The sequence below is a fragment of the Triplophysa rosa genome, linkage group LG24 (assembly GCF_024868665.1).
Source record: "Triplophysa rosa linkage group LG24, Trosa_1v2, whole genome shotgun sequence".
Lineage (NCBI taxonomy): Eukaryota > Metazoa > Chordata > Actinopteri > Cypriniformes > Nemacheilidae > Triplophysa > Triplophysa rosa.
In genome coordinates, this window is record NC_079913.1 from 7,428,007 (window position 1) to 7,452,822 (window position 24,816).

Here is a 24,816-nt window from a genome sequence, read left to right on the forward strand (position 1 = left end):
TGAATTGCAACATAGTAAGTTCTTTCTTTTAAATCAAATTCAGTGTCCTGTTGGGGCCAATTCAACACAAATTCCTATTCAGGATTTAAACGACAAATTTCGCCCAATCATGCTAAATACTGTAGTTACTGGATTGTAAATGATGCATTAGTGCTTGCTTGCTATTAGCTGTCTATTCCTGTAATAACAGTTACAGTATTCAAACAACTAAAACAACTTCACTAAATATCACATCATACAAAATTGCTGTTTTCCAGAATGTCGCACAGCCCAGCCTGCAGATATTGTGTTCCTGGTGGATGATTCCTGGTCAGTGGGTCCATCCAGCTTCCAGCAGATCAAAGAGTTTATAGCAGACGTCATCAGAGCTTTCCAGGGCAGTGTATTTGGACAGGAGGGCGTTCGCTTTGGAGTGACCGTCTATTCAGACGTGCCCAGGTACACACAACAGAATTTAACATGTAATATAAGAAGTGTATGATCATGAGGGCATGAAACATTAAATTCTGTATATGTGTATGGCTCGTTGTATCATAGAGGAATAAGTGTAAGAAAACATACTCCATATGGGTGTGAGCAGCCAGCTGTGTTTCTATGCAGGATGCGTATAGCTCTGACGGATTACTTGACTTTGGAGGAAGTGCTCAGGGCCGTGGAGGATGTGCCGTATGAGGGCGGAAGCAGTCGCACTGGTCTGGCATTGGAGTTTCTGGTAGAATCTGTCTTCAGCTCCGCCATCGTCAGAGACAATGCCCCAAAGGTGTGACACTTTCTTCACAATCACTTAAAAACGCATTACTGACAAGATCTCTTTATAGACCTCTTTGGATGACGTAAACAGTGCTGGTTCAACGCTGGTCCAGAAGAACTTCCTGTTTCAGTTACACAAACATTTGAACAAAATACAACCAACAGAATACTTATAACTGATTTAAAATGTTAAACAAATGTCTTGAAGATTTAATCTATAGTCTATAGTCTATAATCTATAGTCTATAGATGATGCCCACATGCAAGCCTTAAAGATCCAATGTGTGGAGGACCTATTGAGATGCAATATAATATACATAACTATGTCTTCAGAGGTGTATATACTGTAGACCTTACATAATGAAGCGTTATGTTTTTATTACCTTAGAATGAGTTCTATCTACATACACAGCGGGTCCCCTTGCATGCAATTCGCCATGTTGTTTCTACAGTAGCCCTAAAAGGACAAACTGCTCTACGGAGCGTTTTGTAAATAAGTTATCTCCTTCTGCAAAGAAGCGAAAACGTGATGACATCTTAGTCCTCTGTCAGCCACCGTAGTGCTTCGAAAGGGAGGGGTGGAGTGAGCCATTGGTTGCAATTCAAAACCTCACCGCTGGATGCTGCTAAATTTCATACACTGGACCTTAAATTGCGTGGAAGCCACATTTAAAACGACACAACGCCTACCTTCCTGTCATTATAAAGAGAAAACACAAATATTTTAGGAATCTGTCAAAACTTGTTTAAAACTAAAATTCATCAAAGGATAGCATCGAAATGCCATTTAAAGGATTCTCCATCTCAAAATCTTGGCAGATATTCACAGCAGCATGTTCCAAATATATCTCAGAAAGCTGCTCTTCTAATCCATCCCTTGATTCCGGACGTCATGTCCTGGCTGCAGTGCACACGCTCAGCGCCGCAGTGTCCCACCCATCCTAATTTTGGGCTTGATTAGGATTCTAAAGCACACACAGCTGCTGGTCCTGCAGAAGAGCACCTGGTGAGGAGCACTTGTGTGTGTTCATAATGAACTGCAGAGATTTTAACTTTTATTCAAACTCACAGCACTCACACACACACATTGTAACTGGTGCATATAGATAGACCTGTTTCCTGTTTTACTGATGCAGGTGAACCTTTGGTGACCCAGGTGATGTTTTTATTTCACATAGTACTCATTTGCCGGTGTGACATTGCAGGTTTGGATCCGCAGCAGTTTGGGGAATTATAAATTCAATGAGATGATAATTTGTGCTGCGTGCACTCAAGGGCATCTGTATCACTGTGATGACTTTAATGGCAGATTGAGCACTTACGCTCGTAAATAAATTCTTAGTCAATGAGGGACACACAATTATGTATGCAACTCAGAATTTTGCAAGATTCGTGGTTTTTCAGAAGCCTACGGCGCATCTATGGGCATTTGCAAATGTGTCCTATTTTATTTTAAGGAGGTTTCAGAATGCATTGTAACTGTATATATGCCGGATCATGAAATGCATCCCACAATGTTTTTTCTTGGTTTCAGATTGCTGTTTTGATCACTACTGGTCAGTCAGATGATCTGGTCAATGGTCCGGCTACAGCAGTTGCAGACAGTGGGATTTCCCTGTTTGCTGTGGGTGAGTCATTGGATTTTTACCTTGTTTGTGCTTCACTAGGACAGTATATAAGACCTCTGCATTGACCACAACAATATTTGAATGCCCCCTCATACACAATTTCTCAATAAAATTTTCTAAAGTTGCATAACTAGAAAGTTGTAAAATAACCAAACACTATACACTAAACAGATATCTAAGTGTTTGTTTGTGTGTGTGTGTGTGTGCGTGTGTGTGTGTGCGTGCGTGCGTGCGTGCGTGCGTGCGTGCGTGCGTGTGTGTGTGTGTGGGTGCGTGTGCGTGTCTGTGTGAATGCACCAAGACATCAACTCTATGTTTGTGTGTGCAAGCATCACTCGTGTTTCCTCGACTTTCTCTCGCTCTTTCCGTTTTGACGCCCAGAGTGCTGAAATAATTATGATTCATTACCCGGTGGCCGACTAATTGCTGTAATTTTTCATCAAGCTCATTCGTTCTTGCCCCCATCGACACACACACACACGCACACACACGCGCGCACACACACACACTGATTCTGTGTCCTGCCTTTCTAATCAGTTTTCCCATAAAGACATGAATAAATCAGGCCGTCTGCCACATCTGAGACATATGTACAGCAGGCCAACGTGCCACATTGTTCTCCCATCATCACTCTCTGTGACACGTTCGAAGACTGATACACTGTGCGATAACTGCAGACTGAGGCCTGAGACACATGAGGGTCACTCGTGTGCCTCACACTGGACACATTTGTTAAGCTGTGAATGTTGATTGCCCCCTGTGGGCCTCCACGGTGTGTTTTTAACTCTTTCCCTGCCAGCACTTTTTTAAAACGTTGCACGCCATCACCAGCATTTTTTATCATTTTAATGATGGTCACCAGATGACATACAGTGCCATATATGTCAGATACACCCCTTGTGTGTATGACAGTGTTGGGTTATAAATGACAGAAAACTCTGTTAGTGTGGTGCAGTGTTTACTGAACGTGCTCCAGAAAAAATAAAGAGACCATTTCAAAATTATTTTCAGTTTTACCGAATTTACTATTTATAAGTAGGTGTTTAGGTATGGTCATTTTTGTTTCTTTTTGTGAAATACTAACAATATTTCTCCAATATTAACAATATTAAATTTATTTTCAGAAAATGAAAACTGGTGACACGAATGTTTTGTCAAAATGACAAAAGATGCTCTGTATTTTTTCAGACCTCAAATACGGCAAAGAAAACAAATTCATATTCACTTTAAGCAATACAAATTTCTACGTGTATTTAGGAAAAGCTGAAAAATTATTATTTTATGTGAAATACTTTTATCTTGTCTTGTCATGCTGTCTGTCTTTCACATTGCTGTTGAAAGACTTCGTCACTCCTGAGGTTTGATTTTGATAAAATTCAACAAATACTGGACTGGAATGGCCCCAATACATCTAGAAATGCTGATCGAATGAACATTTGGAATTTCTTTTAATTCTTAATTATAGTGCTGTCCGCAGCTGTATGTTGGTCCGTTTTACAGTTAGTGGTCAGTATTTATATCATTAAATAAATAACAGCAAAATGTCGCAATTAACCAATCATATGCGAGTATTTCAGAGAATCATGTAATAAATAATGATGACGTGAAAATAGAAAAGCTACTTTGTGTCCTTCCTACTAAACAATGTTTGCTCTGTTCTTCAGGGGTGAGGAACGCTGATCTGTCAGAGCTGAGGAAAATTGTTACAGAACCTCACGAGGAACATCTGATGCTCAGCCCAGATTTTTCTTTTCTTGAGCACCTGCTTCCCAAACTCTCTCGTCGCATCTGCTTCACAGCTTCAGAACCTCCTCGACCCATCAAACAAAACCTGCCAGGTCGCACTCCCATGAAATCCATCAAGCTTACCTGTCTATCTGATCCGACTGTCTGTCGTTCTTGCACTTGTTCTAATTATTTCCTTATTTCCTCACTCTCTCTCTTTGTTGTGTAGTGGTGGAGAGAATCGTAGGTCCTAAAGATCTGCAGGTGAGCGCATTGAGTTATAACTCTCTAAAGCTGACCTGGAGTCAGGCCACAGGAGATGTAACCGGCTACAGGCTGCTCATCACCCCCGTGTCTCCGAAGGGCCATCTGCTCCCAGCACAGCAGAGACAGGTGAGATACGGTCGCCTGTGCACATATACACACCCCAGGCAGCACTATAGAGCAGATGGAAAGAAGCGCATGTTTTTTTTGGGCAGTAAACGTATATTTGTAAATGTGATTTGGCTTTTACAGTCGAAATACTACTAAATGTGATTTTGTTTTTTTCTTAGATTGATTTGAAAGGAGATGTTGGTAGTAGTCTGGTAACTGGGTTGAGTCCTGAAACAGAGTACTCTCTCACAGTCTATGCCATCTACCCTGGACGCGTTGGCGAGTCTGCAACTATTATCACAGAAACCAGTGTGTGCCTCTAAGTATAATAAGCATACCTAGATATAAATAAAGACTTGCATACAAAATGTTATTTGTATTTAAGGGATTGTCTTTTCTCCTGGTTTTAGCTCCTGTGCCGCCTGTTGCAAACTTTCGTATGATTGAAGAAGGACTGTTCTCCTTACGCCTGGGGTGGGCATCTCCGCTTGGAAAAGTAGATGCCTATAAAATCTACATTCCAAGACGTGAGAAAATCTAACCAGCATTCTGCGAATAATTGTACAATTTTGTCTGAAAATAAAAATGTATGCGTGTAGCTCATATTCATATTTACAGAAATTCTGCCATCGTGAAAGATCTCATGTTAGAAGGTTTTTAAGATATTAAGTGCCTGATGTAATTTTCATCTCAGCGGACAGACCCGGGCTCCTTTATGAGCAGATGCTGACAGGTGACACCTCCTCTCATGTGATTGACGCCTTAGAAGAGGATCAAAACTACACGGTTAGCATCTACGCCATGTATCCAGAGGGCACCAGTGCGTCTGTGTCGGTCACAGGAAGAACTTGTAAGCTTTTTTAGGATTTTTTTACCCTCTCTACGAGACAAATGAGAAAATAAATGTATTGATTAGCATATTTACATGGTATTTCAAGGTGCTTACAATGGCAAAGAAGAAATGCAATGAAGAAATAAGGTTTAATCACTGGCTGTTACAGTTTCAAACACCATAAATCTTTATTGTTGTGCAATAAAAATGCATTCATGAAATCTTTCTAATATGCACATAATTTCAGTATTTACTTTAGCTGAAGGTTGATTTATACCGTTTGTCTGTATAAAAAGTGATAATTTCATGAACTTTACAATTATTTTGTGTATCGCTGCTTTTCTCCACCAGATGGCAGTATAATATAAAAGAATCAACTTTGTCATCATTTTATGTTTGCATTTCTATGTCCAAACTTTTATTTTGCTTTCATTTTCTAAATTATAATGGATTTCAAACCAATAACCATAACCAAACCCTATAACAAATAACCATAACCAAAACCCTGTCCACTTACCACTTTGTGTATTGCAGTGAAACTGATTCCAGTTAAGCAACTGCTGGTGCAGAATGCCACAACAGATACGGTCCAGGCCCGCTGGACATCTGTCAGAGGGGCCACGGGACACAGACTCACCTGGTCATCAGCAGGTAACCAGAACCATCTGGGTCTCCACTGACTAATGACAAATCTGAAAAGATTTGAAATCTGTTTAGCATACCGTAGTCTCAAAATGTATATTTATGCAAATCCTTTCTATTTTCACAGAGGGGCACATTGAGAATGTAAATCTTGGGAACAACTTCAATTTCTACATGGTGCAAGGCCTACATGCTGGAACAGAGTACACAGTAACCATCAACCCAATATTTGTGGACATTGAAGGGCCTGTTACCACTGCCAAAGCCAAGACATGTGAGTTTTATTCACAAAAGACATTTAGAACGGCCCCAAACGAAAATTTGACTGTTTATAAATATATACGTTTATTTATATGATAAAAACGATGCTGTGTTTCTCTGTGTCAGTGGAAAGCAGTACAGTACAAACCCTGAGGGCCACGGCGGTGAGCACAAGCAGAGCTGTTACCTCGTGGAACTCTGTGCCCGGGGCCACCGGCTACAGACTGGCATGGGGACCTACTGCAGGTACGTTTACAAAAGCCCTCGCTGTTTTGTTCTTTTTTTGTCACATTGTCCTGTACTTGACCATTTCCAGCATAGTCTGTTTCTTTGTCACTACTTTCATTCTCTCTTCCTTCCAGTTTCTCTGATTTATAGTCCCTTTTTCACACAAGCAACAGGTCGATGACAACATGAGGTGTCGCTGCGCCGCCTCGTGACTCATGCATTCAACTTTAGCTGCGTGTTTAGGTGAATTTATGTGTGCGCGGTTGAAAGAGAGACGAGTGTGAGGAAAAAAACGATGGCCCTCCATAAGAAGGCTTTGAAAGTTTCTCTTCCCTGTCACTGGGATGGGCTCAGGGCCCCTGAATTTAAAGCAGCAACCCGGAAGATGCTTGTTAAGAAAGGGGGCTTCTGTGACTCATACATGACAGATTCATATAGATGAGTTTGAAGACGAGTTCTTGCATCACAGGGGAAAGTGAGAGAAAGTGAGGACGAGCGAGGGAAAATGAGATAGAAGGAGGAGCCAAAGTGGTTGATCATGCAAGATGAAAGCTGAGAGATAGAACAGGTTACCTGGCATCACTTAATGAGCTCTTTTTATATATACTGTCGAGTGGGGTCCAAACATTTGTGACTTTATTAAAAATACTTGATTCAGGATCTCGTTTTAACTTTGAAGTGAACAGAAAGTTTTAGGACTTTGAGAAACTTAAAACGAAATGTTGTGAAATAACACAAATCAAACATATGATTTTATGTCACACATTTAGCACATTTTTTACCATTTTAACTCTATTGACACACACAAGATGCTCTATTTTCATTCTTTTTTTGTAGATGTTTCTCAAATAACATTTTAAAATAAATTTTAATGCCTGCTCACATTTTATTATTGCCGCAAAAGTAGGGCACGAAGTCCAAATTTTCAAGTAATCTACTTTTTGCCAAATTTCAAATAAAACGTTTTTTCAGTCAGTTCTTTTCAGTTAGTGTTCCTGCATAATTGTGGAATAAAAAGTAGCCAAATCAGACCAAAGAAGGTCTATCAATTTTTTACGCAAAATGAAAAAAAAGGGGGGGGGAGACATCTTAAAAACAGAGCAAAGAGCAGACATTTCTTTGGTCTGATACTCTGATTATATTTTCTCAGTGTGTGTGCAATTCTGGCTATTTGTTTGACATGACCAATTCTTTGTTGATGAATATAATAAACAATTAATCCACTGTATGTATATTTGTTTGTGTGTTTATATGTGTGAAGAGTTTACAGGCAGAGATCGACCCAGGCAGTTGGCTCTGAACAGCAGCACTACTGAATATATTCTGAAGAATCTGGTCCATGACACAGAGTATGTTCTTTCTCTGTATGTGCTTTTCGGTTCTTTGGTCGGACCCGGCATCACAGCTACATTCAGGACCTGTGAGTCACCCTACACATTGTCATATTTTCTTGATAAACACATTCTGACAGCGAGCCCATGCAGACTTAGACATTAGCTTGCTTCTCGTGTCATGTGATTTCTTCACAGCTCCTCTTGGATACGTGTCAAATTTTAAAGTGACATCGTACACCAGCTCCTCCATCGATGTGGAGTGGAGCCCAATTGTTGGGGCAACAGAGTACAAACTCACCTGGAGTTCAGGTAAAAATGTTTTACACGTCCCCGTTTATACATTATTCTATTCTACCACTCCACTCCTATTCTATTCTATTCTACCACTTCACTCCACTCCATTCCACTCCATTACATTCCATTACATTCCTATTCTACCACTCCACTCCATTCCATTCCACTCCTATTCTATTCTATTCTATTCTATCACTCCACTCCATTCCATTCCATTCCACTCCTATTCTATTCTATTCTATTCTACCACTCCACTCCACTCCATTCCATTCCATTCCATTCCACTCCTATTCTATTCTATTCTATTCTACCACTCCACTCCATTCCATTCCATTCCATTCCTATTCTACCACTCCACTCCATTCCATTCCATTCCACTCCTATTCTATTCTATTCTATTCTACCACTCCACTCCATTCCATTCCATTCCATTCCTATTCTACCACTCCACTCCATTCCATTCCATTCCACTCCTATTCTATTCTATTCTATTCTACCACTCCACTCCATTCCATTCCATTCCATTCCTATTCTACCACTCCACTCCATTCCATTCCATTCCACTCCTATTCTATTCTATTCTATTCTACCACTCCACTCCATTCCATTCCATTCCATTCCTATTCTACCACTCCACTCCATTCCATTCCATTCCACTCCTATTCTATTCTATTCTATTCTATTCTACCACTCCACTCCACTCCATTCCATTCCATTCCATTCCACTCCTATTCTATTCTATTCTATTCTACCACTCCACTCCATTCCATTCCATTCCACTCCTATTCTATTCTATTCTATTCCACCACTCCATTCCATTCCACTCCTATTCTATTCTATTCTATTTTATTGTACCACTCCACTCCACTCCACTCCATTCCATTCCATTCCATTCCACTCCTATTCTATTCTATTCTATTCTACCACTCCACTCCATTCCACTCCTATTCTATTCTATTCTATTCTATTCTACCACTCCATTCCATTCCACTCCTATTCTATTCTATTCTATTTTATTGTACCACTCCACTCCACTCCATTCCATTCCATTCCATTCCATTCCACTCCTATTCTATTCTATTCTACCACTCCACTCCATTCCTTTCCATTCCATTCCATTCCATTCCATTCCACTCCTATTCTATTCTATTCTATTCTATACTACTCCATTCCACTCTACTCCACTCCTATTCTATTCCATTCCATTCCATTCCACTCCACTCCTATTCAATTCCATTTCACTCCACTCCACTCCTATTCCATTCCACTCCACTCCTATTCAATTCCATTTCACTCCACTCCTATTCCATTCCACTCCACTCCTATTCAATTCCATTCCACTCCACTCCTATTCAATTCCATTTCACTCCACTCCAATTCTATACTTTTCTATTCCATTCCACTCCACTCCAGTCTTTTCCACTTCATTCCATTCCACTCCATTCCATTTTATTCTATACCACTATTCTGTTCCACTCCACTCCTATTCAATTCCATTCCACTCCACTCCTATTCCACTCCACTCTTTTCCACTTCATTCCACCACATTCCATTCCATTCCATTTTATTCTATATCACTATTCTATTCCATTACATTCCACTCCATTTTTTTCCACTTCATTCCACCCCATTCCATTTTATTCTATACCACTATTCTATTCTATTCTATTCTAATGTTCTGTTCTGTTCTAATAATTTAGCAAAATTACAGTTTGGTGCATTCAGACATATATTTTTTTCTTAAACAACAAAACCTAATTGATTTGAGTTAAATGTGTGCGTATTTTCTCTCCCAGAATTGGTGCGTCCCCAGAGCCGCTTTCTTGACCGCAGCGCTTTAAGACACATCATATCTGGTCTTCAGCCAAACACTGTTTATTCTATCAGCATTTACGCTCTCTACAGCAACACAGAAGGGCCGGAAATCACCCTTGCACAGCAAACAGGTACTAACCAGCCCCAAGAAAAGACACAGCATTAAACTCATTCACAGATATCAGGAAATTCTAATATCAGGATTCTAATTATATTTCAGTTAACATAGTGATGCTATTTGCCTTCTAGTGCAAATAGTGGGCGTTTTGCCTTTATGTTAATAGACACATTGAAAATGCAGACAGCAAATAATAGGGTAAAAAATAGCTGAAGAAGTTGGTGGGTGGATGTTGGAAACACATTCGAGACCAGAAGGTTGAAGTGCTATTAAAAACCGTAACAGTTTAAGTATATCCTGCTCTAGTTATTGTTGTCTGTGTCATGTTAAGCGCTCCAAAGTGTTTAACTTTGTTCCTCGGTCTCGGTAGGAAAGCATTAACAATAACCTTTACTTGACATGTCTTGTCTTTGCGGTTCGGGATCACTCTGTTTTGCTCTGTGTGTGCTCTCAACGACAGCTGGTCAACAGACACGCGTCTTTTATCAAAGCCATAAGAAGGAAACTCTGATCGCTTAATTAGGTGCTTCAGGCACCCGGGGGCGGGGATATGGAGATGTTCCGTCCGTTGTTCCAAAGGGATTGTGGGATATCAGGAGATTGATTGACAGCTCCTGTGTTTTGAGCCCCCAGCTTTAGGACCACAGCTGTCTGGAGCAGTATTTTCACTGAAGTTGTGTGTTTGTGTGCCTGTGTAGAAAAGCGTGTGTGTATGAATGTGTTTCACTGCTGTCAGTATTACACTGTTATCAGCACATCTTCACTTAAAGCATGTGGGCTTCTGTGAAGAGCAGGAAACTACACCGAACACATGTTGCTATTGTTACAGTAAAACTATCTTAACAAAGTGACAGCTTCTCCCAACTCCTTTGTCTTTAAAGAATTTTATGCAACCAAATGAGTCATTTCATTTTGTTTCTTTGGTAAACGTAAGGCAACAGCAGCTCATCTACATCCATAATGTTTATCATTTATATAATTTATTATTCGTAATGTGAACAACCATTCACTTGGAATGCTTGGCCATCCAAGATTTGTATCCTCTAGGTTTAATATCTTTAAATTATGTGATCAAGCCATCAGCAATTGTTTTGTCTTGTCCTTTGTTTTTGCAGCGTTTATTTCAGACTCTGAGGTGATTGAGACAGTTCGTGAGGTGAAGGTGGTGGACATTGGTGCCAGCTCCTTCACACTTGGCTGGAGGAAAACGCCAGGGGCCATTGGGTACAAGATCACCTGGAGCCCCTTCCACGGTGGGCACAAGTCCTTAAATATGTGGCATAAAAATGGCAGTAATTGAAAACCAACAGAGTGAGCTGTCCATTTAGCGCATGTTTGCTAAAAAAAACAGCACAGGTGGATGCAAGACCAAGTTCTATTTAACCGGCATTTTACACTAGACCTAATTTTTCACTTGTGTGTGTTTCCCCCAGGTGGAGTAATGAAGAGTGAGGTTGTATCTTCATCTACCACATCTTTCACCATCACTGGTCTTCCTGCTAGCTCCGCCTACAAGATCCAGGTGTCTGCAATGGTCAGAGGCAAAGAAGGAAGTCCAGTCATGGTGACCGCCCGCACTTGTGAGTCTCTTATCTGTACATTTTGCAAGTCAAGATCTGTGCTAGGATCCCCAAAATCAAGAAGTATTTATTTCACAGAATGTTGTTGTTGTATTACAGTGGATCTGCCTAAAGTGACTGGATTCATCGCTCTGAACACCACAGACAACAGCACTGTACTGAACTGGACCAGTGTGGCCGGAGTTTCCGGGTATCTGCTGTCCTGGAGACACATTTCAGGTGAGAAACACAAGAATCTATACACAATAAGAACTTTAATATGCATATACTGTATGTAGGAACCAATGAACCTAAAATTTAAATTATTGTCTTGTCACTTGGTGTCTCTGTAACCCAACTTGTAATTAGCTTTGTCTGGCGAAAGCATAAATGTAAAAGTACAGAAATTAACCGATGTTGGTTTGCAAAAAATCACATTTACTCTCCTCAACCCTGTGGAACGATTTTTTTGCCACCTCGGGGATTTAAAGGGGACTAAGCAAAGATTAGTTCTTGCAATTCATTTGATAATGAGTGTCATTAAATGGCAGGGCAGAAACGATTGCAGATAAGCACTTGTAATAAGCGTTACTCCCACAAAGGACTTTATGTCTGATGCATGAGACAAGAAAAAATGAATAGAGGGTGTATATAATGTCAAGAAGAGATCTGTGACTCATTGCTGTTATTATGATGGCGTCAGCCAGGTCCATCCTTTAATGAGACTGTCCTTTGCTTCAACACGAAGGTTTAAAGATAGGCGCTTCTTCTTTAGCATGTGACACATAAAAGAGTGTGACCCAGAGAAATGCGAAACATTTTTGGATAGCAAAGCCATCGATATAAAAGGAGTTTATCTCATCTCAAGCAGATCTTTTGCAGAAATTAGACTTTCGCAGAGGTTCCAGATTTTTGTTTTCTTTTGTCAGCTGTGTCTGTCATCTGACTGTTTAGAAACGTAAGTAACATTGTGAGTACACATTTCCCTAATGCTGACTTTTCTGTAGAGGTGGTGATGTCCTCCGAGCTCCTCAGTTCCACTTTTACCTCCTACAAGATCAGAGATCTCCAGTATGGGAGAACCTACATGTTTTCCATCAGGCCGCTTTATGGGGAAGTGGAGGGTCCTGTCACAACCATCACTAAAAGGATCTGTAAGACCTCATGTTTGCTAATATCATCAACTATATACTTTGTTAAATTATATTAATTCCCCATAATGATACAATATTTCTATTAACATAGATAAAATGGAATTGTACCGCTGTACAATGACAATAAAACTTCTATTCTATTCTATTCTATTCTAAAGGCATAATGTACAGTCAAGTTGATTTGTATGAGCATGTTATACAATGTATACTGTTTCAAAACAGTTTTAAAGAAAATCCTACAGTCAGAAAAAAAGCAACTGTGAAGGTACAATTTTTGTTCCTAGGGGGAAAATATTTAACTGTACTTTAAATGTACGCAATTAAAACGTAGTTTAGTACAAAAAGTATCCCATAAGGTTGTACTGTAGTTCATTTTTAATTCTTGTAATACTGACCAAACAGGGTCAAGTATTCCAGATAAAGTCCTAATAATAAAGTATAGACTGTTTTAGCGGCAACAACATAAACAAATGTTATGTGGCCAAAACTTAACTTCCCGTAGACCTCCAAAAAGAATCAATAACTGTTGAGCAGTATTAATTTAATTAAATACAATTAATATCCAGAGCGGAATTTAACTTCGGGCCAAAACCGTTGACTTATTATTCTTATTTTGTCCAAACTATGTTCTTTTTGTAGAAAAGTAAATATTTAATCAAAGTAAAATATATAATATAAATTATGTTTGTTTATTTTTTGTTGATACACCCAAATGTATGCTAACCCGGGTATATTTGTGTTCAGAAGTTGCTTTGTGTGATTGTCTTACAGTGGGGGTTCCTCGTCTCATTCCTGTGCATAGCCCCACACCTGCTCCTGTCTCAGCTCATACCAACCTCAATGTTGTCCATCTTACAAGCACAAGCACCCGAACACCCGTTGCCAAAGCCCCCAGCACACCCACTACCACACAGAAACCTGCTACGAGGCCTCAGGTCACCATAGGCCAGACGGCCCAATCACTGACCAGAATGACCACAGCAAATGAGCGAACCACCATGTCTGTAGCAACTCCGCCTCCTGGGCCAGGTGATAGTTATGCTCCAAACAAATCTCTGTTTTAAATTTGGTCTTACTTCATTTTTTCCTTTCCGTGTCAAATTTTACTTTTACTCTACACACTGTAAACACTACCTGTGCTACAAACATGTGTATATGAAAGAAATGTGCATATTTCTCTGTTAGTGTGTGGCAGGGTGAAGGCAGACATTGCGTTTTTGGTCGATGAATCCTCAAGTATTGGTTCCAATAATTTCGCCAAGCTGAAGGACTTCCTGTTCAGAATCGTCACCTACTTCCCCTCTATAGGACCTAAAGGAACACAGGTAAAGCATAAAGCTGTATGATGATGGTCTTTAAACCTCACTGAGTTTCAGTATGTGTCTAACTCACCGAACTAGTAGTTTTGTAATGAGCAGAAAATCAAACAAATGAGTACTTTGATCGAACATCAAGGCAGCCATCATCAAACGGTGAAGGTGTGGTCTGAACCATCTCATTAACTTGTTTTTGCTCAGATAGCAGTAGTTCACTATAGCGATCAGCCCAGGATCGAGTTCAACCTGAAGACTCACAAAGATCGCAACTCGGTTTTGAGAGCGCTCAGAGAAGTTCGCTATGGAGGGGGGAATACAAAAACAGGTGCACAAGCACGTTCCAACATTTTAAATATTAACTGTTATTGATGATTGTGTTAAAATGTGTATTGTAAATGTAGGTCGTGGGATCAGCTATGTCCTCAGGGAGCTGTTTCAGGAGTCTTTGGGAATGAGACAGGACGTTCCTCATGTGTTAGTGTTGCTGACCGACGGGAGAGCGCAGGATGATGTAGAGCCGCCTTCCCGGATAGCGCTCGCCCTGGGTGAGGAATATCATAAAAAACATGCAATAGAGTTATAGCAAAATAATTGTATATAGTATATAATTCAATATAGTGTATAGGTTTTAAAATTGTGAGTCACATTGCAAATCAGGAAAATAACTGTAGCTTAAACCTGGAAATAAGTGGGACATTTTACATTTTTGTATATTTAATAGATAAAAATATTAGACTGTGAAAAAATTGATATTGCATGATATGTAGTCACTTATTGACAGTGTTCAACCCTTTATAGAAAAGGTCAGATTTTCTTGCCTCCTTTGAAGTGCACAAGATGCTCTTTGGAACGCTGTCAAATCATGCCGGGATAATATGGATCATTGAGTTTTGCACAGGCTTGTCGAGTTCATGCCAGCTTGAGTGTATGATGTCAAAAGAGGGACATATCGAATACAAAAAAAATCTGAAATTCTTCTACTGAAATTGTTATACTACTAACAATATGATCTGTAATAAAAATGGTCTTATAGAAAATAATTTACATCCATATATTATGAACTTGCAGGTGTCAGCGTGCTGGCCATCGGAATCGGTCAAGCGGATATTGAGGAACTGAGGACGATCGCTTCCCCCACCACCTACAAGAACATCTTCTTCGCCACTGACTTTGATGATCTGCCCACCATCGAGAGAGAGTTGATCAGCAGCCTCTGTAGTGAAGCTTTACAATCAGAGTTCAAACAGCATGATGAGGTGAGCCGTTGAGATCACAGTGGAATTATGGGTAATATTTTCATAATACCTGCTGTACACCTGAGACATTTTTTCTGTTTATCCATTCTTTGCAGTCTGCTCAACTAGACACACCTACTAGCGACCCAGAACCTCTTCCTAAACCAGAAGGGCCCTGTCCGCTCAACTGCAAGGTAACACTTCACCGTGTTTTTCATTATCACCTTGAACCTTATACTTCAGTTGTCACATTAGGTCTTATTTGAAACCTCATTCTAAATCTGTTATTGGTTGCAGGGTCAGAAAGGAGAGAAGGTAAGCGGCCACTATGTGACTGTTGATATATTATAATATATATGATGATGAATTTACACCTAAATCGCGGTTCTTGTTACTTTACTGTAGGGCGATGGATTTGGTCTTGGTGGCCTGGTATGTCATACAGCACACATTGCTACTTTTTCTATTCATCAGTGACTGCCTTCTTCAAAAGCAAAGAAATCAGAATTTATATATTATTTATAATAATGGTCTAGACATCTAGGACAATCATGATAGATGTAAAAATAAGGTTTTATATAATGGAGTCCACAACATATAACTATAACAACAACTAAACAGAGGAACAATATAGTTGGAATCACTTTTAAGCTTTTTATTTTTAAAGTCCCAGTGAAATTAAACATCATAGTTCCTATTTTTTTCATGAAATATTGCAGCGTTTATTGTAAATAGCTTACCAATGTGAGCCATTCTCTTTTTAAAATTCATGTGCCCTCCTAATCTTCAGATCTGAAAATACACTTCCGCCCTCTAGTGGCTATCCATTTCAAATGACGTAAATTAGACGGCTTGGCGGAGCATCCGTTAACTCCTCCCCTTCAACTGTCAGTCTGCTCCCAGATCCATTTCAAAATGCAACTGCTGTTTTTATGCATCCAATCAAATCGCAGTAAAAAACAAACCACGCCCACAATCTTTTTTCTCGTTCGAAATTTTGTTTCACTCGGAAATGCGTCAGAATACAGAAGTAAAACAGTCGCAACTTCCGGTTCACAGGGACTTTAAGATTAACATTAAAACATTGATAGCCAATCAAAATCCATTCAAATTTTAAGAGCTCACACATTGAAAATGTAAAACTGCATTACGGAAGATTATAATAAACATATTATTACAAACAACGTTTTATCTGTTGGTGTTGACACAAATATAGTTTTCTGTAGTTCTGTAGTTTTGCAGCAGGTTTGCCAGTAACTTATTGTACACTTGATTACTTTCCTATTAGTACTTTTTCAATTTGAAACTTCTTAAATTACGATACATTTACATAACAAGAAAAGTGACCTAAGATATTTAGTCTTGCTTTATAAAAGAAAATATAAGAAGTTTATGTTTAAAACAAAATTGTAAATCAAATCTACAGTAAGTTACTGGCAAACCTGCTGCAAAACTACAGCAAAGTTTTACAGTGTAGTTATCTTTATAATTATTATTCTTGGTGTGAAAAAAATATTTATTATAATTATTAATTATATTTAAGGATTGGGATTAAACAATCCTTGCACGGATTAAACACCAGTTTAAGGAAATTTTGAAAAAAAGTTTAAATGTAGTTTCTTTCTTTTCTTCATCATCACTCCAATCAAAAGTATTATCGTAAGCCTGTTTGTTTTTAATATGTTTCTATTGACATAGCGCTTGAAGCAAAGCCCAGGGCATTATGACTCATTCAGTCTAAAATCCAAAGGAGAGAAGGGTGAGAGGGTAAGTACAGCAAATGCCTGAAGAACTCTGATCCACCACACAATCCTACTGAAACAATAACAACCCCACAACCTACACTTATTAAAATCGTGTTCATTTTTATTTTAATTCCTGCAGCATTTATCATTTAAACCCAGCTGTTCTGTTAATGACTGGATTGATTTTGTAACCGGGATGTTGTTTTAGTAGATTAAAGGATTAAATGTAATTATTCATATCATAGATCTGATTCAGAGCTGGGTGATATTTGTGCAGGCCTTCTTTCTCTGTTATCTCTTTGAGAGGAAACACATGAAAGCGCTTGTCATATCAAAGCGACTCTTGAATAGCGAATGAAATGTGACAGGTTGTGCTAACAAGATCAGCCATTGTCACATATGCCTCCTTTGTTTTGTATTTGTGATATGTATCGATGCGAGATATACAGACGATTCATATTGATCTTTGTTTGATCTCAAAGTAAAATGTGCATTGAAGATGTTGTGATGTTACCTTTGAGAAACATCAAACCGTTTTTGTATCTGTGTACTATGTAGGATTGTGCAATTCAAATTTGTGTTTTTCTTGTATTATTCCCACACGAAACAAATACCAGGGTCTTCCCGGAATCGATGGCATCCCCGGGTTACCAGGTCGGCCGGGTAGAACTGGACCCCCTGGCTCTCAAGGGCAAAGGGTAAAAGATTAGCAGAGTAAATGAAACATATACAGTAAGATTATTGCACTTTTAGTATATTTGATTAATTCTCTTAATTCAATGCAGGGACCAACTGGAACTTCTGGTGACATGGTAAGTGGGTCACTATGTAAAACACAACGTAGGTGGTGATATTTTAGTTTATTGCGGTATACTTGGATAATTAGTTCACTCGTGTAAAATGTTCCGTATTTTAATAGAAGAATCTGGAAAGCTGTAATTATGTTTGAGTGATTCACTGATGGAATGAAGAAGAATGATTATAACTAGTCAGTTCACCTGCTTTTATAAAATGTCTCGTGTTTTATCCCGCAGCAACACACATTTCTTTATATGTTTGACAAATGTGTCTTTGTCAAAACTGTCATTTCTCTCCATCTCTCACTGTTTTTTTATGTGTCCAAGGGACCTCCTGGTCATACTGGACCAAAAGGACAGAGAGGAGAGAGAGTAAGTTTAGTCATTCAGATGTCCATGTCTTATAGGAACACAGAGGGCATCATGTTTGTTGTGGTTGTGATCTACATAATGTACATTGCGTTTGATAATTTTTTCCCGCAGGGTGAGCCAGGATATGTCATAGGAGCAGGCATGGAGGTTATTCCAGGACGTAAAGGAGAACCTGGATCTTCTGTGAGTGTCTTGTGCTGAATGTCCAAGTTAAATTCGAGTTTGTGTTTAATTCAGATTAGAATATTTTGCATGTTTTTCATTATATTTTATCTCCTGTAAAAAGGGCCCTCCGGGTCCTCCAGGTGTCCCAGGGGTATCAGGTCCCCCTGGGCTGCCGGGTCAACCTGGGCTCCTGGGGCCTCCTGGACTCTCTGTCAAGGTCGGTATGAATTATTGAGTATGCACAGATTCAGTGTTCGTTTTCATTTTGAAGCATGCAATAAACATAAACAACATAAGTACATATTTTATTATTTTGGGTTATTGTGGTTATTATAATTCCTCTTCCTCTCAGGGTGAGTCTGGTGAACCTGGTCTCAAAGTAAGTCTTGTGTTTTACAAGTAACATAAAACATGCATGCAAAAAACATGATCGGTGTTCCATTATAAAGCTTCTCACTCTTTCCAGGGTCCACGTGGGAAACCAGGTCCCAAAGGAGAAAAGGGAGAGCAGGGAGATAATGTTAGTTCTCTTATACTTTCTTAAAGCTGAAACTTTCTTCTAACCCAGCTAAAAATAAATTCTGAATGTTTCTACGATAACATAATGAGACACATTTGTATATATTGGCGATAATTGAGATTTGTTTGTGTTCACTTTTAATTCACTTCAGTCTCCAGTAACATCAAAATAGTTGATATGTGACATTTCCCAAATGCATCAATAAATACAATATAGTTGCATATAGTCTTTGAAATATCACAGAAATAAGTCACATGATTCTAACAGTTGTATTATATGAATGTGTTTGTCATTAGGGTCTAGCTGGTTTACCAGGACCAGTGGGGGCGGATGGAGTCCCAGGACTGCATGGTCAGAAGGGTGGGAAGGTAAGGATGTGCAATATACTGTACCATTTGCAGGAGAGAGAAATAGACCGTTTATTGTGCTTTTTTAAAGTCTTTTAGAAGTGGCATGAAAGCTTTTTTAGACAATGGCTTCCTGCAAAAATTAAAATGCATAAATTAAATCTCTGAGCTCATCTATTGTGCCGTACAAAAATACCCTTCCTGGCTTTGCGTGTATTTTTTTAGAGCATAAAAGCCTAAATTAGTACAGCTGGTTGTGTGATTGAATTTCTTTTGTGTTACTTATAAAGGGAGAGAACGGTATAGGAATTCAAGGCGCTCAGGGTCCACCTGGGCCAGCTGGAGAGAAGGTATGTTTCTTATCGGCACAAACCATATTTTAATACGTATTTTATTTCATTTGCTGCAGAAAGCAAACACTACCCTTGTAACACGTTATATTTGGTCAAATAGTTAAGGTTGGTTATTAAGTTGGTCTGTTTTTCAGGGTTATACTGGACTACAAGGCCCAAAGGTATGGACAATCAATGGAGACGAATAATACAAGGATGTCTTGTGTAATGTGTAAATCCATAGGTTGAGGTTCTCCATTCATTCACAGGGTGAACCAGGAATCCAAGGTCCCCAGGGACTCATGGGCCCTCGGGTATGTTGAGCTGCTACAATATACAAAGAAGTGTTTGATTTTCGATCATGAATCAGCATGGACATTTCATATGCATCTCAGACTGACGCGTGTGGCTAATAAATGCAATTTTGTTTTCTCAATATCAAATATTAAAATATTATCAAATGATATTATTATCATAATGGCAGTGTTTGACTGTTGTGTGTGTCTGTGTTTAGGGGAAAAGAGGTTCTAAAGGAGATCAAGGAGTCAAGGTGTGACAGCTGTTTAATATAACTGATAACTGTAACAGATCGCCTCGCTGTCTAGCAGATGCAGAACATCTAAAAGAAGTCAATAAAATCCAGTCAATGCTTTTGTCTAATTCTGCTGTTCTGTATTTAAAAACCTGATCTATAATACATGCTGCTTGTACTTTGATCATGTTTAAAAATGTGGGGCGTCTCAGTTGGGATCACTAAAAAAATGTAGTCAGAATTCTCGTTTCGCATTGCAATGTGAACTTTGGAAAAAATGAAATGATGATAAAATGATTTCCATAATGAAAATGTAACGTACAACCTAAATCCGGTTTGTTTGACAGGGTGAACGTGGGGAGACAGGGCCAGTCGGGCCTGCAGGAATTGCAGTAAGTCCACAACCTTTGTCTGATCTCTATTCTTCTTCATTTAACTAAATATATAAATTTAAAGAACAACTGCAAAATAAGGGCATATTTTGCTGAACCATGAATTTCAATCGAAACACATTGTAAAACCTTCATGCTTAGTTTAAAAGCCACGTCTGTCAAATTAGCTGTGAACCGTTATTGGTTTGTTAGCTCCTCAAACTACGTCGTACAGTGCTGTTGAAGTTCTATTAAGGGCAAGAATGATCCGAAGATCTCTGGGGAAATTAAAACAGTCGAATAGAAATGAGAAATCCACCTCCTCTCTGACCTCTGGCCAGCGATGGACTCCGACACGAACGTCGAAGCTCCAGATCCACATTATTGACCCGATTACAAAGAGAAACACTTGAGTTGAGCTTCACCCTAATGAGACGGAGAGAGACAGTGAGAGAAGGCAAAGTTCTGCTAATAATCGTTAGGATTTTTAGATGTGCAATCTGCTTGTACGATCTTTCAGTGACTTTCAGTCACTTTAAAGTTAAACTCATGCACTCGTTATTAAATCGCAGCCTTCAGAGGAGAGATCAAGGTAAGCTCTCTAATGATTCAACTGCTCATTATCCATCGGTTCACTCCGAAACACTAAAGCGTGATAAAACGTTTGGTCTGGAGCTCCACCGATGCTCGAAGACCTCTGTAAGAGAGAAACCTTTCTGACTCAAAGCACCTGAGGTCATTCACATTGGTTGAATACTAATTTGATCATTTTGGTGATGATTAGAAGGAGAGATTACTTTTACTTTTTTGAAACTTTAGGGCTTACCTGGAGCTGTTGGACCAAAGGGAGATGAGGTGACTAAAATCTTTTTCATTCAAGTTGGGTATCTTTAATAAAGCAATGATGCCAAAACTATATGGACACCTTTTTCGAATGACCAGGTTTGACTATCAGCTATTGAATCGAATTTCATAGAGTCTGTGGGTTGCAAGGTCATAGGATGGCACCAAACATGCTCCTAATACTCATGATTTTGTGTCATATTCGGGTGTCCACTTAATTTTGTCTTATATAAAATCTAAAAATAAACTTTCATGTCTATATTGGCATATTTTATTAGCAAGTGGTGTGTGTCAGTTGCATATCTTAATACGAGACTTATTATGTATGATTCATAGGGGCAGCGTGGCGCTCCCGGTGACCCAGCGAAAGGGGTAAAACAGATATCCCATATTGCCTCGAACTCTGATCTAACACGTTGTAGTTTCAGCTAAGAATAGACTATTGCTAATACTGTAATTCCCCTCACATTTCACAGATTCTCGGTCCTCCGGGGAAGAAGGGCGCGAGGGTAAGACGTTCGAGAATCAATTTCAATCTTTAGAAATAGAAACTTTAAAGGAGACTTAACGTGTTAGCACCAGCTACATCGTCTTTGGGTGATACAGCCCACACGCAGCGTTTAGTTATTTTCTGAGCTCACGAATCAAGTCTGACAGTTAATTCCTTCAGGGTTCTCCTCATCTGCATTGATGAAAACAAGCAGCGCGTAGAGCTTTTGGACAACTTTACACACGGTTAATTAGTGCCATGAGCATTTCGATAAAACCAAGACTCCCCCCTGTCTGCTTGTCAGTGAACACAGAAAAAAGACGGTTTTATAGATGACCAAGTCTTGTTTCAAGTCCCAAAACACAGCAGGGCTACTGTGATTGGCGCATTTCATTAAAAGTTAGGTGACGAGAATAAATGAAACAAAACTGAGCATAAGAAGCAAAGCATGAATGAATGAAGTTGGCTCTAGTACGGCTCCGCAAACCAACAACGGGATAAAAACACTGTAAAAAAATGACTTAACTTGAAAAAATAAGATACCTGTCTGCCTTAAAATTTTGAGTTAATACTACGTATGTTAGTTAACTCAATGACTCAACTCAACTCAAACTCATTGTGTTGACTAATATTTTTAAGTTGAATTAACTCAAAATTTTAAAGCTAAAGAGATGAAGAGATGTTGCTTTTGATGTTGCTTTTGAACGTTACTGTAACTTTCACCATCTTTTCTGAGATTTAAGTGACTTTCAAGTATATAGGGAGCATTCTTAGTTGCACGGGGCATTACCATGAACTGACTTGACTTGGACCAAACTCTGTGATGCCATGTCTGGTTTAATACTCTATGCTTTTGAATGTCAAAAGATTCATAATGTTTTGTCCCTGTGCTGGGTGTTAAAGGGTGACGTCGGGCCTGTCGGGCCACCTGGATCTCAAGGGACTAAAGGAGAGCAGGGAGATAAAGGTGAAAAGGTAAGTGTACGTTTGTGAAAGTGCAGTTGACTGCTTTTATTATTAGGTTTCAATCCTAATGTACTGATCTGTTGTGTTTCTTTTTTTAAGGGCAACCCTGGCTTTGGAATCCCTGGTCAATCTGGCCCTAAAGGAGAGAGTGGAGAAAGAGTAAGTGTTCATCAGGTTTATTATGGAGAAAAGTATTATATAAAGGTTCTATAGATTCTGGAGGTCTGTTACGTAAAGGTTTAGGATTTGTTGAACCTCTCAGGTGTTCGTCAGGTAATACACCTATATAAACAACAAGATTGCACAACATTACCACCAATAACTAAATAGTGTAGTTAATTGGTAATTTGCATAAATATAAATAAAAACCTAAATAATTAATGTTGAACACATTAGCGCATCAAATATTGTTTGGAGAATTGATCTTTGAGTCTTTCTATTTATTCAGTCTTATCTGTGTTTATAAACATTTACAAACAGGGAAATGTTGGATTATCAGGAAAACCAGGACCTAAAGTAAGTTCATTCACGTTATTTTGATCACATTAACAATTTTATTAATAAATATACCTTTGAAATTCTATAAGACTGCAGGGTAACCATAAATCTTAGACAGAATAAAATATCTGATTCAAACACTGAACTACTGAAATTAATTTGATCACTTCCTTCGATTGTGTCCAGGGCAACGATGGTTCCAAAGGAGACATGGGGGAAACGGGTTTCCCTGGCAACTCTGGATCTCCAGGACTAAGAGGTAAAGATGTAAGTAAATCGAGAGCCCAGAGAAACTGATACAAGAGATGTGTGTGTGTGCCCGTGCGCTTTGCATCATTGCTGTAAATATAGCGTTTCATTTTTATGTTATTATAAGGAGTAGTTCACCTTCAAACTGAAAATTCTGTCATCATTTACTCACCCTCTTGTCATTTCAAACCTGCATGACTTTCTTCCGCAGAACACAAAAGAAGATATTTTGAAGAATGTTGTTAACAGCCCCCCATTCACTTGCATTGGTTACAATAGAAGTGAACGGGGGACTGTGCTGTTCTGTTACCAACATTTTTCTAAATATCTTCTTTTGTTTTCTGCGGAAGAAAGAAAGTCATACGGGTTTGAAATGACAAGAGGGTGAGTAAATGATGACCGAATTTTCATTTTGAAGGTGAACTACTCCTTTAATACAGATTTGTTATCATGGATCTGCCATTGTTTGCTTCTTAATTAATGCTTCATAGATATTTAATTAAAATGTATGCTTTGATGGATTTCAGGGCTTGCCAGGAACAAAAGGGGAGATGGGATCGAGGGTAAGAATCAAACATAAAGAGTTTCATACCTTCCCAGAATTATGTTTACACTTAAAGTATGTCCTGTTTTATATCATTGTAACTTGATATTACCTTCCCTTTTTATTGAGCGTATTTTATTTACTATAGGCTGACACCACACATACCCCTCACAGTGACAGAAGGTTTTTTGGTCATTTTCAGATTTTATTGAAACCATAAAAATAGCCAAAACCTTACCCATTGGACCCCCCCACAGATACACATAGGCAACACATATATGGTTATATGACTGTATTTTGTTACAGGGGGAGCCTGGTTCACTAGGAGAGCCCGGAGAGAGAGGAACCAAGGTATTGTCCGTCTCTGAACTGTTTTTGTCTTTTAACATTTTAGTCATGCATTCTTCATCTGATGTATTATATGCTTTACTTTGTAAAATCTTTAACTTTGGAGATTCACCCTTCCTAATAAAATCATACTATCTTCGTTACATAGAAAAATTAGTTCGTTTGTAGCTGAAAGCATAAACTCTGAAACACTTATAAATCTTTTTTTATTTTCACTCTCAGGGCCCTCTCGGTCTTCCAGGACGACCAGGGGACACTGGTGAGAAAGGAGAGCCTGGAAAATTAGGGTTACCGGTGAGCAGCCTCCTGTTTTGCCCATCTTTATATCTATAGGCCTACATGTAAACATACAAATGATTAAATAACACTTGATAATGTGTGTGAGTGATGCTCATTTTGGATATATTAAAAGTGTGGCATAATGTCTTTGA

General features: G+C 39.0%; 1 protein-coding gene across 8 annotated transcripts in view; it reads left to right on the top strand.

Moving 5' to 3' along the window:
• col7a1l (collagen type VII alpha 1-like) overlaps nucleotides 1-24,816 on the top strand; it is a 57,562-nt gene that overhangs the window by 12,772 nt on the left and 19,974 nt on the right. For all 8 annotated transcript variants that reach the window (XR_008961887.1, XR_008961886.1, XR_008961888.1 and 5 more), the window contains exons 4-53: nucleotides 258-438; nucleotides 601-760; nucleotides 2,285-2,378; nucleotides 4,043-4,216; nucleotides 4,333-4,496; nucleotides 4,658-4,787; nucleotides 4,889-5,005; nucleotides 5,173-5,328; nucleotides 5,845-5,961; nucleotides 6,080-6,226; nucleotides 6,340-6,459; nucleotides 7,703-7,861; nucleotides 7,971-8,084; nucleotides 9,866-10,015; nucleotides 11,118-11,255; nucleotides 11,436-11,582; nucleotides 11,682-11,801; nucleotides 12,569-12,715; nucleotides 13,487-13,744; nucleotides 13,901-14,040; nucleotides 14,233-14,356; nucleotides 14,433-14,576; nucleotides 15,100-15,287; nucleotides 15,383-15,460; nucleotides 15,564-15,581; nucleotides 15,672-15,698; nucleotides 16,965-17,033; nucleotides 17,629-17,709; nucleotides 17,797-17,823; nucleotides 18,136-18,180; nucleotides 18,292-18,363; nucleotides 18,467-18,562; nucleotides 18,698-18,724; nucleotides 18,812-18,865; nucleotides 19,162-19,233; nucleotides 19,503-19,562; nucleotides 19,700-19,726; nucleotides 19,814-19,858; nucleotides 20,059-20,094; nucleotides 20,424-20,468; nucleotides 21,267-21,302; nucleotides 21,627-21,662; nucleotides 21,767-21,799; nucleotides 22,684-22,755; nucleotides 22,846-22,905; nucleotides 23,227-23,262; nucleotides 23,431-23,511; nucleotides 24,021-24,056; nucleotides 24,344-24,388; nucleotides 24,608-24,679. Coding sequence is in view for 5 of the 8 variants with exons in the window: in XM_057323430.1 (XP_057179413.1) it covers nucleotides 258-438; nucleotides 601-760; nucleotides 2,285-2,378; nucleotides 4,043-4,216; nucleotides 4,333-4,496; nucleotides 4,658-4,787; nucleotides 4,889-5,005; nucleotides 5,173-5,328; nucleotides 5,845-5,961; nucleotides 6,080-6,226; nucleotides 6,340-6,459; nucleotides 7,703-7,861; nucleotides 7,971-8,084; nucleotides 9,866-10,015; nucleotides 11,118-11,255; nucleotides 11,436-11,582; nucleotides 11,682-11,801; nucleotides 12,569-12,715; nucleotides 13,487-13,744; nucleotides 13,901-14,040; nucleotides 14,233-14,356; nucleotides 14,433-14,576; nucleotides 15,100-15,287; nucleotides 15,383-15,460; nucleotides 15,564-15,581; nucleotides 15,672-15,698; nucleotides 16,965-17,033; nucleotides 17,629-17,709; nucleotides 17,797-17,823; nucleotides 18,136-18,180; nucleotides 18,292-18,363; nucleotides 18,467-18,562; nucleotides 18,698-18,724; nucleotides 18,812-18,865; nucleotides 19,162-19,233; nucleotides 19,503-19,562; nucleotides 19,700-19,726; nucleotides 19,814-19,858; nucleotides 20,059-20,094; nucleotides 20,424-20,468; nucleotides 21,267-21,302; nucleotides 21,627-21,662; nucleotides 21,767-21,799; nucleotides 22,684-22,755; nucleotides 22,846-22,905; nucleotides 23,227-23,262; nucleotides 23,431-23,511; nucleotides 24,021-24,056; nucleotides 24,344-24,388; nucleotides 24,608-24,679 (4,775 nt within the window). In the remaining 3 variants the exon portion in view is untranslated. The remainder of the gene's footprint in view (nucleotides 1-257; nucleotides 439-600; nucleotides 761-2,284; nucleotides 2,379-4,042; nucleotides 4,217-4,332; nucleotides 4,497-4,657; nucleotides 4,788-4,888; nucleotides 5,006-5,172; nucleotides 5,329-5,844; nucleotides 5,962-6,079; nucleotides 6,227-6,339; nucleotides 6,460-7,702; nucleotides 7,862-7,970; nucleotides 8,085-9,865; nucleotides 10,016-11,117; nucleotides 11,256-11,435; nucleotides 11,583-11,681; nucleotides 11,802-12,568; nucleotides 12,716-13,486; nucleotides 13,745-13,900; nucleotides 14,041-14,232; nucleotides 14,357-14,432; nucleotides 14,577-15,099; nucleotides 15,288-15,382; nucleotides 15,461-15,563; nucleotides 15,582-15,671; nucleotides 15,699-16,964; nucleotides 17,034-17,628; nucleotides 17,710-17,796; nucleotides 17,824-18,135; nucleotides 18,181-18,291; nucleotides 18,364-18,466; nucleotides 18,563-18,697; nucleotides 18,725-18,811; nucleotides 18,866-19,161; nucleotides 19,234-19,502; nucleotides 19,563-19,699; nucleotides 19,727-19,813; nucleotides 19,859-20,058; nucleotides 20,095-20,423; nucleotides 20,469-21,266; nucleotides 21,303-21,626; nucleotides 21,663-21,766; nucleotides 21,800-22,683; nucleotides 22,756-22,845; nucleotides 22,906-23,226; nucleotides 23,263-23,430; nucleotides 23,512-24,020; nucleotides 24,057-24,343; nucleotides 24,389-24,607; nucleotides 24,680-24,816) is intronic.